The sequence below is a fragment of the Lactuca virosa genome, chromosome 8 (genome assembly GCF_052849685.1).
Source record: "Lactuca virosa cultivar CGN04683 chromosome 8, Lactuca_virosa_CGN04683_v6, whole genome shotgun sequence".
Classification (NCBI taxonomy): domain Eukaryota; kingdom Viridiplantae; phylum Streptophyta; class Magnoliopsida; order Asterales; family Asteraceae; genus Lactuca; species Lactuca virosa.
In genome coordinates this window covers 295628481-295642352 of record NC_136433.1, presented here as the reverse complement: position 1 = coordinate 295642352, position 13872 = coordinate 295628481, and the positions used below count along the sequence as shown (strand labels likewise).

Below are 13872 nucleotides of genomic sequence, written 5' to 3'. Positions count from 1 at the left end.
CTCCAAATCTATTGAATGTCAAGGTGGCATCTCACAATGGTAGAGTTTCATCCATTGAATGACACATAGACTTTCCACCTCATTCAACTCTCCCATTGAATTCACCATTGTGGATGGTCTTAATCATATTGATGTTAAACCGGTTAAATAAAAGTTAAACATGGGTTTCTAAGATTTTTTAGGCTTCACACATCCTTAATATAAGGTTTCAAATTAGTAAAAAATCACCAAATCTTGTCTCCATGAGACTTTCATCACATTTCAGTTTTTGTCCCATAATTTCATAATATAACAAGATATTTCGGTTTTTTGCCCAATTATTATCGAACCATTATCATAAAAACATATTATCTTAGTATATGAGCAAACTTTTTCCAGATATAAATCATGATAAATACTATTATCTTAGTATTTCAACTTTTGTCCGACACTAAAACAAAATAGCAAAGTATTTTGCTTATTTCCCCATTTCTTGCATAATCATATTCCTGAACATATAGTCTTCATTTATATACACTTTATGCCAACATGGATTTCATGAAAACTTGAACACTTGGACAGAATTTTGGCATCAATCACAAATCGTCCACATTTCATTACTTAACAGTGACTGTTCCTTCTTGTAAGTTACATAAGTTTAAATCATTATATCAACATATATGGTAGAAATTGTTCATGTGCACATATAGTGTCCACTATGGCATTCAATATAACCATAAAGAGTGATAGAAGTTAAGTACTTAATACCATAAGAGAACGTAATAGCTTATAAATCGCTTACAACATCTTTACCTTCACTTGTTTCTTCATAACATAAACACAATAAGCTTCACAAAACTCTAACCTAAGCTTTACCTTCTACTCCCCTAAACCCCCACCCAAACTAAACCATTCAGCGCACCCACTTAAACCATTCAGTTACATAAAAGTAAATCATATATATGTGTACCCACAACTAAACACAAAAGCTGCCATATCTTTCCAAAAGCCTTAACTGATGCTAGCCGAATGATCTCCTTCATCACTTCTACTAAAATCTGCACAACAAATATAACACCATTAAAATCCAATCTTACGCTCTTCTTAATTATCACATTTCACATATAAAGTAAGCATAATCATAATCCTAGAAGCCAAAAATAACAAAATTGATAACATCAATGATAAGTATTGGAAACCACACAATTTTTAATTTCAAGGAACTTGTGGTGAAGTGTAACAAGAAAGATATTTTTTAATAGTTAATTTATTAGAAATAAATGATGGTCCTGTTTGATACTTGTAGTTGTCCTCATGGAAACATGGACCATGGGCTAAAAGTCTACAAACCAAATTTGATGATTATGAAAGGATATTATAGCTACAAATCAGAAACAAGACAAAATATATATATATATATATATATATATCAATTTGTAGGAAGCAATCATTTGGCAAGCAACCAACACTTTGTCCATGTCACTAATTGATGAGCTTCTAAATTTTGAAGGGTAACATTTATTGAAGAATGAAGACCAATAGTAACAAGGTAAACAAGATATACTAAAATCAAGAAGATGAGGAGGGCATTCATGTCTTTTGCCTAGACAAGAGATCAAGAATGGGTTCTTGTCCCAAGTAGTGCATAAACCCTAAATTTGTGGATTGCATAAACTCAAAATCTATTAGAACTTTGATTTGAGCACATTACAAGCATACCCAGATATTTTGATCATCTAAACCAGGAAGTGATGTAAACTATTTAGATCATATATGCCAGATGTGGTTCTATTTATAAACTTTTCAAGTAAAATTTCGAATTTATTGCTTAAGAAACATTCTCTTTATGAGAAATCTTTGAAACCCATTAACTGAAGTGGGTTAAATGGAGGCGTAACAGTTATTAGAATATCAATTTCCGATGAATTGAAGACAGAATCAAAAGGGTAACGATGGAGGCTTAAGATGAAGACATACCGGGCTCTGAATTCCTTTTTGAACGCTTCAATTTCTCCAGCTGCACCTGAGACTCCATTAATAGCTTCATCCTCTGAAGCTCTAGATCCTTGGTGAATTGCATTCTCTGCTTCTCTAATTCAACCATCTGCCGTTGTTTGGCTTCTTCAACCCTCTCATACACCTCTGCAAACCTTCCGATCGCCTCCGCCAAATGATGGTATGCATCGCCGCCGGTCTCATCAGCCTTCTCTAACCGCGATCGCCGCGCTCCGTTTCCGCCGCTAGACCATGACGTATCGGAATCCTCATCTGCACCGTCAATTGCAGCCGCAGCCGCTGCCATCACAGAGAAATTACGCCGGAAAAACGAAGTGTCGTTCGACGGTTGAAACGCCGGCGGCGCCGGCCGTTTCGACCGCGGAGCAACGGGGACAGATGAAGGCGGAGGAGGAAGAGCAGGGAGCGACGGCGGAGTCCGAATTCGTTTACGTGGAGGCGGCGGTGTCGGTGTCTGTGTTGAGGGTTTGAAGGAGGAACCGATGAGTGAATCAAGCGGTGCGAAGAACGGCCATGGAGAAACGTAGTTATCAGCACCTAACTCCAACATCTTTGACTTCTCGACCTTGAACTTCTTCTTCAAAGTGTCGATGCGGTTCTTACACTGTATATCAGTCCGGCGAGATTTTTTGACGTGACCGTGACGGGCGTTGACGGAGTCAGCGACTTCCTGCCAGTGTTTCTGACGGAGGTTACCACGGTTAAGTTCGACGAACCTATCTCCCCAGGCCTCGATTAGCGTGAACGTTGCTTCCTCCGACCAGCAGTCTTCCCTCACCGGAAATGACGTGTTCTTGGGAGGAGGAGGTGGAGCAGGTAGTGGTAGTGGCGGTGCAGTCTCATTGTCGTCCATGGAAGCAGTAGGGGCAGTTTCCGATTGGTGGCTGGTGGTAGAGTTTCCGTCGGAGGAACGGTGAGGTGTGGCAGTAGGTGGTGAGGCGGCGGGAGAGGAGGGTGAGAGATGGGGTTTGAGCAGCGGCGCGTGAGGAGGATCTGAGTTATAGTCGGATTGACAGGACATGTTTGTGCCGCCGACGAACGTGGGGAGATTCTGATGAGGCGACCGAGTTTGAGAGGACCTCTCTTTTTTGAATACCTTTGCCTCGCCATAGCCAAGCCCCTCTCTTTTATCAATTTTTCGTTTCAACCCCCTTATCTTTTCTTTTTTATATTTATTGACCATCTTTACCAACATTACTATAAATAATTATAAAGCTATGTGTCACCAACATTTAGTATAATTATAAAGCTATGTGTGTCACATTTTGGAATTTCAATTTATACCCTTCTATCCTTAAATCTTAAATCTTTAGGTTATTGTCATTATAACCCAAAAAAGTATTAGTATTTGTTTTCAAATGGTCTATGTGTTTTATTTATGCATTATGAACCCTTAAACTTACAAAGTGGCATTCTAAAAAGAGGAAAATGATCATTTTGTAGCAGGCTTCCAGGTAATTTAGACATGAAGGTGTGTTGATGTGGAATAATTGATAGTCACATAGATTATTAAATGAGCCATGTAGTGATGTGAACATGAGGGTTAGCTAGCTTCTTAAAGAAGCTTGGGGTGGTATTAGCACCTCAAAAGTGAAGAAATAGTTCCTTATTTTATGCAATAATCATCGATGTCATCTTCCTCGTCTCAATATCGTCAAATCATTGAAGCAAATAAAGTTGCTCAAAGTGAAGACAATATCCCCGTTCATTTGCTTCTATCCAGGTTTGGTAGCAAACTTCCATGAATCATGGAAGCCAAAAAACCTTGCACGACGGTTTTCAATTGTCTAAATTCCTTTATAAGGATGTGTAATCTCTTGACATTACAAACAAGATGTTTGAATTTTATTATGGTTTTGAAAATGTACTCTGTTCGAAAACTGTAATTTTGAACTGAAAAAAACCCACCCTGGTTTCTCTTTCTTGTAGATTTCTCTTTATAGTTGTTAATTCTTCATATGGTAGACACCACTAATCAAACACTACAAATATGCAATCTTGAGGTTGTTATAATAAAGCTAAAGACATGGCTAATACTATGGAAGTAGCTATGTTACAAAAAGAAAATGTTAAAGCAAAAGAATTTACTATATTCTAAGAAGGAATTAGCTGCCAAAAATAATTTTGGCTGCAAGATGAGGTGATGAAGCTGAAGAAGAAACTGAAAGTTCAATACCAATTTGAAATTGTGGTTTATCGTGGTTATCTATCTTTTTATGAAGTTGTTCAAATGGTGTTAGGTTTAGGTTGTGAAAATTGGATTATATAGTTTTGGGACGGTTCTTTTGGAAGAATATGATAAATAACAATCTTTTTCTAATGCATACCAATTCAAATAAGCATTGTATAGTTGTGGAGAGACAAGTTTTCTATAAAGTGTCATCTTGTAGGGATAGTGATGAAATCCCTTTTTGGTAAGCAGATGTTAACGACACATAACTTCATGCAAGTTTTTAGTGATCTGTATAACATTCCCACTTTGTACTATTTTAATGTCATTTTTTCTAAAATTGGTTCATTGGTTTGATGTACATGCCTTAATAAATGCATATAAGAACTAACATAATGACAACATAAATTAGTCTGATTCATAATAAAATGTTGAAACAAACATATAACATCAAAAACGGCATGTAACTTCCATTCTTCATGTTTCCAAAAGTGTTCGATAATAAAATTGTTTCCAAAAGTGGTATGCAACTGTCATACTTCATGTAACAAACAAACATGTTATTAAATTAAAATAATAATTGTTTCCATGACACCTACTCTAAGTTGATAGGTTTTTTGGCTTACTTTCTTTCCCTACTATTTCTGATAACTTCCTTGGCAATATATTTGTTGATAATTCTTTCATGCTTCCTCAACCTAGTTATTTTGTACTTTTATACCGACCTAACGAATTTCAACATGCTCATCACCATCCTTTGGCATTGTAGCAACTTCATTGCCACTCGCATGCATTACAACCTCTTTATTTCTATACCCATGCATGGAAACAGGCTCAGAACCATCCTCATGCAGTGTATTAGGCTTAGTCCCTTCCTCATGTATAGTAACCGACTTAGTACCAACTTCTCTAGTTCCTTAAGACGAAAAGTAATTATATATTGGAATTAATAATTATATCCACAAAGTTTAATAATGCATACCTTTTTTATTTTTGTATCTTAGATCTCTTATCCTTCAACTTATTTAGTCTATCCACCTTTGTACAAGTTGCCTTGTTATGCCCATGCTCATGACATACATTGTATAAGACTCTCTTTCTAAGAGTTGGGACCCTATGTTTTCCACTATTTTACTTACATCTCTCTTCCTCTTAACAATTGGTTATCCATGCATTCTCTTACTTTTTAAGGGTAAAAAGGGAATAAATGTGGTTTCATGCCACATGTTTCTCCCATTCATAGGACATAAATTGTTGATTTATGACTTCATGTATATTGTATTAATAAAATAAGTATCAATATAGTTTTCCACATCCCTGTTAAGAAAATATATGGAAAAACTAAATGTACATAACCATAACCATATAGTTGTCATAATATGCATGAACATGGTTTCTTATCTAGGTTAACTTTAAAAGGTTCCCCACCATACTTACTCTTAAATTGGTTTGTCCACCAGAAAACACCTACCAATACCTTTATTTTATCTTAAACTCATTTAATTTTCCTCTAATAGTGTAACACCCGTTCCCAGAGTGGTTCAGGTGAGGGCTTGGTGGGGTAATAGATATGACTTTTGGGAAAAGGTGCCACGACGTGGTGATGGGAGACCATGACATGGTGTATTTTATGCATGATCATGTGTTTATTTGGTCGCCACAATGTGGTAGGTGTGGCGGCCCAAGCCCATGATTTTTAGGGTTTTCTCCATATTTAAACACCTAATCTCAAGGATTAGGGCATCCTTTTCAGCCTCCAACCCTTTCAACGAAACCCTAGCCTCCTTGGAGTGAATCTTGTTGTATTAGTGGTGATCCTTGAAGTTTGAAGCTTTGACTTGCATTTTTGGAAGATGGAGTGGTGTGCTTGCTAGTTGGAAGACTGATTTACTTCGGATCCTTCACCTCATGCATCTTGTGGGGCTTTGGAAGGTCTAAAGCCTCCACCTTTTTGGTTCTCTCTTCATAGATCTAAGATTTATTGCATTTCTTGGTTTATATTCAAGTTTGGGTTGATTTGATGTGATAAAGTTTGCAACATTATAGCTCATCTTGGTCCCTTGGTCACTATATCTTTTGGATCTGAAGTTTGATTGTGTTTTGAGATCTATGTATGGGATTTTGGTCTTTTTCCCCATTTTAACCTAGATTGAGATCTAAACTTGCATTGGTCATGCATATCTATAAAGCTGCAATTTTTTTGTTGGAATAGAAGAAATTAGTCCTTCTGGAAGTTATGGATTTGTGGCTTTGGTTATTAATAACTTAATGGTTAAGTTCAAGCCTTAATTTGTCATTAAGGATCTAGGTTTAGAGATCTATACTCATCAGGACGTCTTAATGGGTAAAGTTGGAAACATTATCCATCAAGACCTTGGGGAGGACTAGATCTGAGCTTTGGAGTTCTTGAGTTTGAAGGAAACAACTTAATACATTAAGTTGTTGAGACCCAGTTCCCACGACGTGGAAATGGAGGCCACGACATGGTGACTGGGGGATGCCCGACTATTTTGTCGTTTTTCTCCCACGACTTGGCAATGGAAAGCCACGACGTGGCGACCTGTTGAAGTGGACTTTGATCGTTGACCGTTGACTTTTTGACAAGTTTGACTTTTAGTCAAACTTGGAGAGGTATTGAGCTATATCCTGAGATTTATCTTGTGATTAGTTTAGGAGGTTCGTGTAGCTGATTTTGCGGGGCTAAGAGCAGGGGGTTTCAACTCTTCATTCAGGTGAGTTTTCTCACTATACTTGCATGTGTGGTAGTATATGCATGTCGACTAGTTGGGTCGTATTTGTTGATTTATATTATATGTGAAATGAGTTGCTAATAACTCCTGGACTGTTGTATGTCCATGGGACTGCTGATAGTCCCCAGGGTTGTTGATAACTTGTGAGGTGTGTTGTTAATCCATCAGGCGTGTTGTTAACCTATTGGGACTACTGATAGTCTCCAGAGTTTGCTGATAACCTTTAGCTGATTATTATGTTGTGTTGTCTATGTTATTTTGGGGAACTCACTAAGCTTTGCGCTTATAGTTGTGGATTAACTATTTTGCATGTACTTATCGGATTGTGAAGGCGGGACTGTACACACACATCAATATATTTATGATTTGAGATTCTGCATTACCTTCTTATTAACTCTGATTTCGGAATAATGGTGTATGGACAAATGGTTGTAACTTTACTAAAAATGGATGTATATTATTTTAAAGGTGAAAAATTTTAGCCCTAGTTTTTGGGATGTTACAAATAGCAGGTAAAATGTCACTTGACCAACCTTTACCATTCATCGTGAAAAATCTCTCCATCATGTATAACATTAACTCCTCTAGCATGGTTATTATTTTTTCCTTATTGCATCAACTATAGCTGAATTAAAAGTGACTAAACTGTTCTCCATTGTTGCACAACATCTCCCAGTTTCATAATAAGCTTCGAACTATGTTTTTGGGTCCTTGTCTATCAAGTATTTGTTGGCTTCTGGACATATTAACTCCATTTCTTTCATAAAGAATTTAAATCTTTGCTAAATACCTTCATTGCAAGCTTTCTAAAAGAGTTGTTAAAATGTTCCCAATAAATATTTTTTGGATGTTTGAGGATATGTGCCTTGCATATTGCTTATACAACATTAGGTAGTAGATCTTTTACAACCTTCATTAGTCCCTTAAAATTAAAAACTATGAAATACATTAAAATAAATAAAATAAATTATTAAAAATAAAAGTGTCTATATACTAGTGATGTTATTTTTAATGCAATAGTTTTTATATTTATAATTCCTAGTCTATCGCATCTAAACCACACCTTACATGCAGTGAACCTGATCGAGTATAGTATAATTTTGATAAACAAGGGTGTCGAACTTAAGGGGAACGGTAGTGAATTAACATTAGAATATTTTATTATAGGTTATACCAAATTAAAGAAAGCAATAAAATCGGGGTTTTTTATTATTAAATATCAATTAAATCAACAACTAAGCTAACTAGATAAACTGACTGTAAACGAACCGCTTCGGGTACTTTGGTTCAAATTAGATTACATCTCAAAATCATGGATAATTACTTTAGTGTAATGGTCTTTTATTCATTATTCACCGATTCCTAAATTGATTTATGTATTTGGTCCATACACAAATTCTAATGATTATAAGGACTTTTAATTTCATCGTCATGAAATTAATTATCCATAAATTCATTTTCAGTTCGTATCATGCAAGATTCAGTTTTTGTTAATCCTAAAGGTTATTAGAATTAAATCATGCCAAAGTGGAAATCTAAAACATGCACACACATTAAAACTCGTAGATTTAGTAACCTAACCCTATGTTTTGATACAACACTAGTCGCAATCATTTTATGGTAATTAAACAACTATGATTCAAGAATATACAACTAAATTGTTCTTCTAATCACATAAACTCAGCAATAGGTAATAAAGCAATGATCTTTAACACATATGGATCTTCCATTAAACTTGACACAATAAATTAAATAAGAATAACCAAACCAAATATGAAATTTAATCTAAAATCTCATGATTCGTCTAATCTTTAACACAAAGCAAAAGGCTTTAACACCTAAATTCAGAAAATAAAAACAAAAGGAACACAATTAGAATACTAATCATGATCAGAAAAGCAAACGAAATGATCCCCGACATGAATCCGTCTCGAATCATTCAGATCTTCGCTCCATATCAGCCTAACGACCCTTCGGCTGCCTTCGAGACCCTCAAAATGACACATCTGGGTTTATTTCCGTAGGGAACAAATCAGGGTTGAAGATATGTCACTAGGGTTAATTTTCAGCTCTATTTATAGGTTTCATCATTGCCATGACGTGAAAATAGACTTTTCACGCCATGGGAGCTGTTTCCATAGTGTACACGAATTTCTGACTTTTCGACGTCGTCGAAGCGGTTTTGCCATGACGTGGGAACTGGGAATCAAAATTTTTCAAAAAACACATTGTCTGAAACTTTGTCTTATTTCCAAAACATCTTGAAACTCCTCAGTCGGAGTTAGGAGTCATGAGATATGGCCAAAACATTAAAGAGAGGTCAATCCGCCATCACTATCCTTTTTGCGTCTTTTCATCTCCGTTCGCCTCCTTTTGCATATCAGCTCCCATTTTAATTGTAATTGAACATTTCAAAGCGTATTGAGTATCATATATATCTTAAATTATAACATTTTTACTCAAATATATTAGGATAATGGCCTAAAATACATAGTTAAATAAGGTCATATCAGAATACTCCACACTATTCTTTTGCTTGTCCCCAAGCAAAACTAGATTCATTATGATTTCATTTTAATACACCACATCAAAACCTTTTTCACCAACATCACACAAAATAATGCAATTTGAATTCACTAATTATGTTTCACCTCAATGCATATATTTGTGTCTAGGATTCTGAATTACCTCCCAAGTCCTAAATACTCACAATCCTCATAAACGTTCCATATTTATTTTTAACAACATTCATTTTTGCATCCCTTTTCTTAACCTCAAGGTATTTTTGTTAAATTCTCAAGCATACATATGGTAAAATAACCTAGAAAGAAAAATTACAATAAATAATCCTCTGGCAATTTGCCTTATTTTTCACTTTCTTCAAGATCTTCATATTTTGATAGCTTTTATTCACTCGACAAACTTTTGACAACTTTTTTTTCTTTTTTCACAACTTTTTTTCATTTTTTTTCTTTTTTCCATAACTCACTTTTTTCTCTCAAACTAAAATCTTAAAAGGAAAAACATATGCTTAAGCAAGGGAACTTAACATCAACCCTTATTGGTAAAATATATTAGTCTAGAGTCCAATGACTACATAAATATTCCTAGATATATTTCAGTACACGATGCAAAACATATTATGTCCCTCAAACTACACAAGTTCGCGTTTTTATCTCATGATTTCACTAGAAGCCAAAAATATATTTTAACATATTGGCTAAACTAAATTTTAGAATTCACATCAAATTATCCCCAATAACACTAGCAAACTTAGTTCTAACGCAATAATATCAAAACAATTTTTTTTAAATTAACTTGATTTCTATTTAGACCATTTTTTCAAGTGTCTTTATTCTTCCAATTTTTATTTCAATCTAGCGTATATTTTTTAAAATCTAGCATGCTTGTTGTCCTTTTTCTAATCACCATACCCCTCACTTAAATTATACAATGCTCTCATTGTATGTAATGCCAATTAAAGCATATAAAATAAAAGAAGGAGAAAAGGAGCAAACTCGCCTTGGGTATATAGTCACGAGAACGAAATCGATTGTAATGTGTTACTTCAAAATGTATGCTGGAATGATGATGGTTCAGATTTTGTTGGAAACTAAAAACTAGAACTACTATACTTTTTTGCTCATGTTGGGACTTGGTGTGCGAAACGATTGGCATAAACATCGTATAACAAATCAATATGTAAAATCTGGGAATAGTTTCTAAGGAATTCTCATCGCGCAAATGATGTCGTCACATTGTGGATATGCACGTGCCACGCCGTGTGTCAGTCTAACACTCCGTTCTTCACTCGTATATGTTCTTCCCTCTAATAATGGAATTTAATAAAAGCCTGGATCCCTCTCTCGTGTAGTCAAGTGACCCCACACTTATGTGATGCAACACTTGTCGTGAAGCATCTCTCGTGATAAAACCACACTAGATCCAAATTGTTGAAATTATTGAAAGCATCCAAAGGGCAATATAATTATGCAAAGATCTAAAACATCAAAAGTATCAACATGGAAAACAAAATAAAACAAACTAAAAATAACAAAAAAAACACACTAAGATAACTAAAATATAAAACTAGCAAACCAAAATAACTAAAAAAGATATCTTGATCACTCGTCTTCGTCAAAATCATGCTATAATTGTTGATTAAATCTCTTGCATGCAAGAAGTGGTTTTTTGAAAACAAAAGCTTTCGGGATATGCCAGGCTATTTCATGTGCTTTCATTGCACCATTAACTAATTAGTAGAACAAGAGTTAACTCAACTAGTCAAGAGTAGCAAGATTTCGGTCTTACACTTAACCACGTCGATACGTCTTGCTATATTACACCTCGTGGATTGAGTTGGACAAATCACCAAATTTGTAGACTAAACAAATCAAGAATTCCCTTATAGCCTGCAATCTCTAAACCCGTGCAAAAAAGATAAACCAAGCAATCCGTATGATCATGAATTCTTGCACATAACAAGAAAACCTTCCCGACAAGCGACATGATATCAAAGAAAAATAAAAATAAAACTAAAACATGCAAAACAAATAAGGAATAATCAAATAAACTAAATTAATTATAAACCATTCCCTGACAATAGCGCCAAAAAATTGATGTGTATTTTTAATGCACTAGTTTTTTTATTTATAATTCCTAGTCTATCGCATCTAAACCAAACTTTAAAATAGTGAAACTGATCGAGTATAATATAATTTTGATAAGTAAGGGTGTCGAACTCAAGGGGAATGGTAGTGAATTAACACTAGAATAGAATATTTGATTATAGGTTATACTAAATTGAAGAATGCAAATAAAACGGGGGGGGGGGGGTTGATTATAAATTCAATTAAATCAACAACTAAGCTAAGTAGATAAACTGACTGGAAACAATTCATTTCGGGTACTTTGGTTCAAATTAGATTACATCTCAAAATCATGGATAATTACTTTAGTTCAATGGCCTTTTATTCGTTATTCACCGGTTCCTAAATTGATTTATGTATTTGGTCCATACACAAATACTAATGATTATAAGGACTTTTAATTTCATCATCATGCAATTAATTATCCATAAATTCATTTTGTTAGAACAAAGTTCTAGTAGGATTGATTGATTCTCAGCAGAAAAGCAATAAACAACGTAATGAAGAACACAAGAATGGTTTAACTGATGCCGAATGATTAAACTTTAACACCTCAGAAGAGCTCGATTAAGAACTTCGACTGTAGAGGTGTTTAGGGTTACAAAGCAACAATAATAATAATCACGAACGTAACTAAGGCATACATGCATGCACTATTTATAGCTTAACCCTAATCAATAATCACGGATGGACAGGCCCAATCCGGATATACAAAATAAAGCCCATGACGCAACACTAAATACCCAACAATCTCCCCCTTTGCGTCCATGGAGCCGAGAGCTCAGTTCGGTTGAGCTATAGAAGACTTCTTAACTGTCTTGAACACCTTCGGTATAATTGCCAGTAGATTATGACGAAAAGTAATATACCACCGAAGCATGTCAGTGAAGTTCTTCTTATCTGACTCAGTGTTGTGCTTGCACCGATGGATAATACTAATTGTGTGCTCCAAGCAGTCCGTTGAGAACAGATGCTTATCAACAAGAGCGAAAAGAAATCTGTTAGCTTCGCCTTTTGTGAACATCACTGTGAGATGTGTAGAATCAATTCGACCCATTTGCATCTTGTTAACATCTCCAGGCTTTCCAGTTGGCTTCGCAGTTGGTTTCTTCTTCAAAACTTTAGCAATATCCTGATCCATTGTAGCAACTTCATGGACATAAGAAGCCAACACCCTCTTCAGATGATCTAGGATCGGCTCATACTCTTTCGCATTAGTGAGAAAAATGTTGAACAACAAGATCCAATCATGAGGATTCAAGTTAGGAAGATCTGCCAGGGATATCACAGAAACCGAGTTGTCTGAACCTCAGGTAATTTTAAAATTAACATTGACAAACTTCCATGCAGGCGAAGGTTTCAGCACCTTGACTGTGGTAATCTTCTGTGCACTCCAAGTCAGATACTGAGGCTGACCGAACTTGAGATAGAAATCGATAAGTTCACGATCAACTTGAGGGTGAGGTGAGGGAACTTGAACTGTTGAATCGAAGCAGTGGAAAATAAATGCCTTTCGTGTTATAGGCATATCGAACTGTGAGTCCCTCGTATTCTCACAATCAAATGAAGCTACAGGTTCCAGCCAGTACATGCTTGGAAAATCTATTGCTTCTTTGATGAGCGTCTCCCTAGTTCAAGGAGGAAACAAGGCCTTTTTGCAAATTAAGACATCTTGCTTTTCCTTGTTCTTTCGCTCCCTCTCTTCAGCTTCCTTTGCAACACGAAGAGTTTCATCTAACTCCTTATCCCTTTTCTTTCGTTTCAGGGCCTCAGCAATTGTTTCGTCTTCATCACTATCATCAACAAGACCTTTCTTCTTTTCTTGAGTACCAGAACCCGAAGCTTCATTACCCTTCAGTTCGGTTTTGACAGTTACCTTCGGTTGAGTTTTCTGAGCACCTTCTCCCCCTTGTTTTTGAGGTACGAACCGCTCCGAAACACCCTTCATTTCATGTAGAAGTTCAAGTGCAGGAAGGAGCTTGGAGGTTAGATGATTTCGGATCGTCAAAGTCAAAACTGGATCATGAGCACTAAGAATATTGTGTAGCATGTTCTGAACATCATCAGCACAACTCCGAAACACAGCACGCTCGGTTTTCAACAACGAAATTTCGCTCTCAGCTTGAGCGAGTTGAACCTTCTGGACTTCAACGGTAGAGGTTTGACGAGCAAGATCCTCCCTTAAAGTACTCTCCGTTGCTAAATCAGCCTGTAGTTTTTCAAGGTGAGAATTCACTGAGCTAATAAGAGAAGTGTTCTCAGCTTGAATAGCAGAGCGAACAGTCTCGAATTTAGCTTGCTCTTCTTG

General features: G+C 35.8%; 1 protein-coding gene across 1 annotated transcript; it reads right to left on the bottom strand.

Annotated features, from left to right (window-relative positions):
• Positions 1–723: 723 nt before the first annotated feature.
• LOC145132136 (trihelix transcription factor ENAP1-like) lies at positions 724–3102 on the bottom strand. The gene is made up of 2 exons (XM_079066808.1): positions 1957–3102; positions 724–1037 (listed from the first exon to the last, which is right to left on the bottom strand). Exons 1-2 carry the CDS (start codon positions 3014–3016, stop codon positions 991–993), a joined length of 1107 nt encoding a protein of 368 aa, XP_078922934.1. The 5' UTR covers positions 3017–3102; the 3' UTR covers positions 724–990.
• Positions 3103–13872: the final 10770 nt, after the last annotated feature.

Coding starts and splice junctions, on each gene's coding strand:
- LOC145132136 (XM_079066808.1), bottom strand. CDS start 3,016: ATGTCCTGTCAATCCGACTATAACTCAGATCCTCCTCACGCGCCGCTG. Junction 1,038..1,956: donor AAAAAGGAATTCAGAGCCCG/GTATGTCTTCAT, acceptor TTTGTTGTGCAG/ATTTTAGTAGAAGTGATGAA.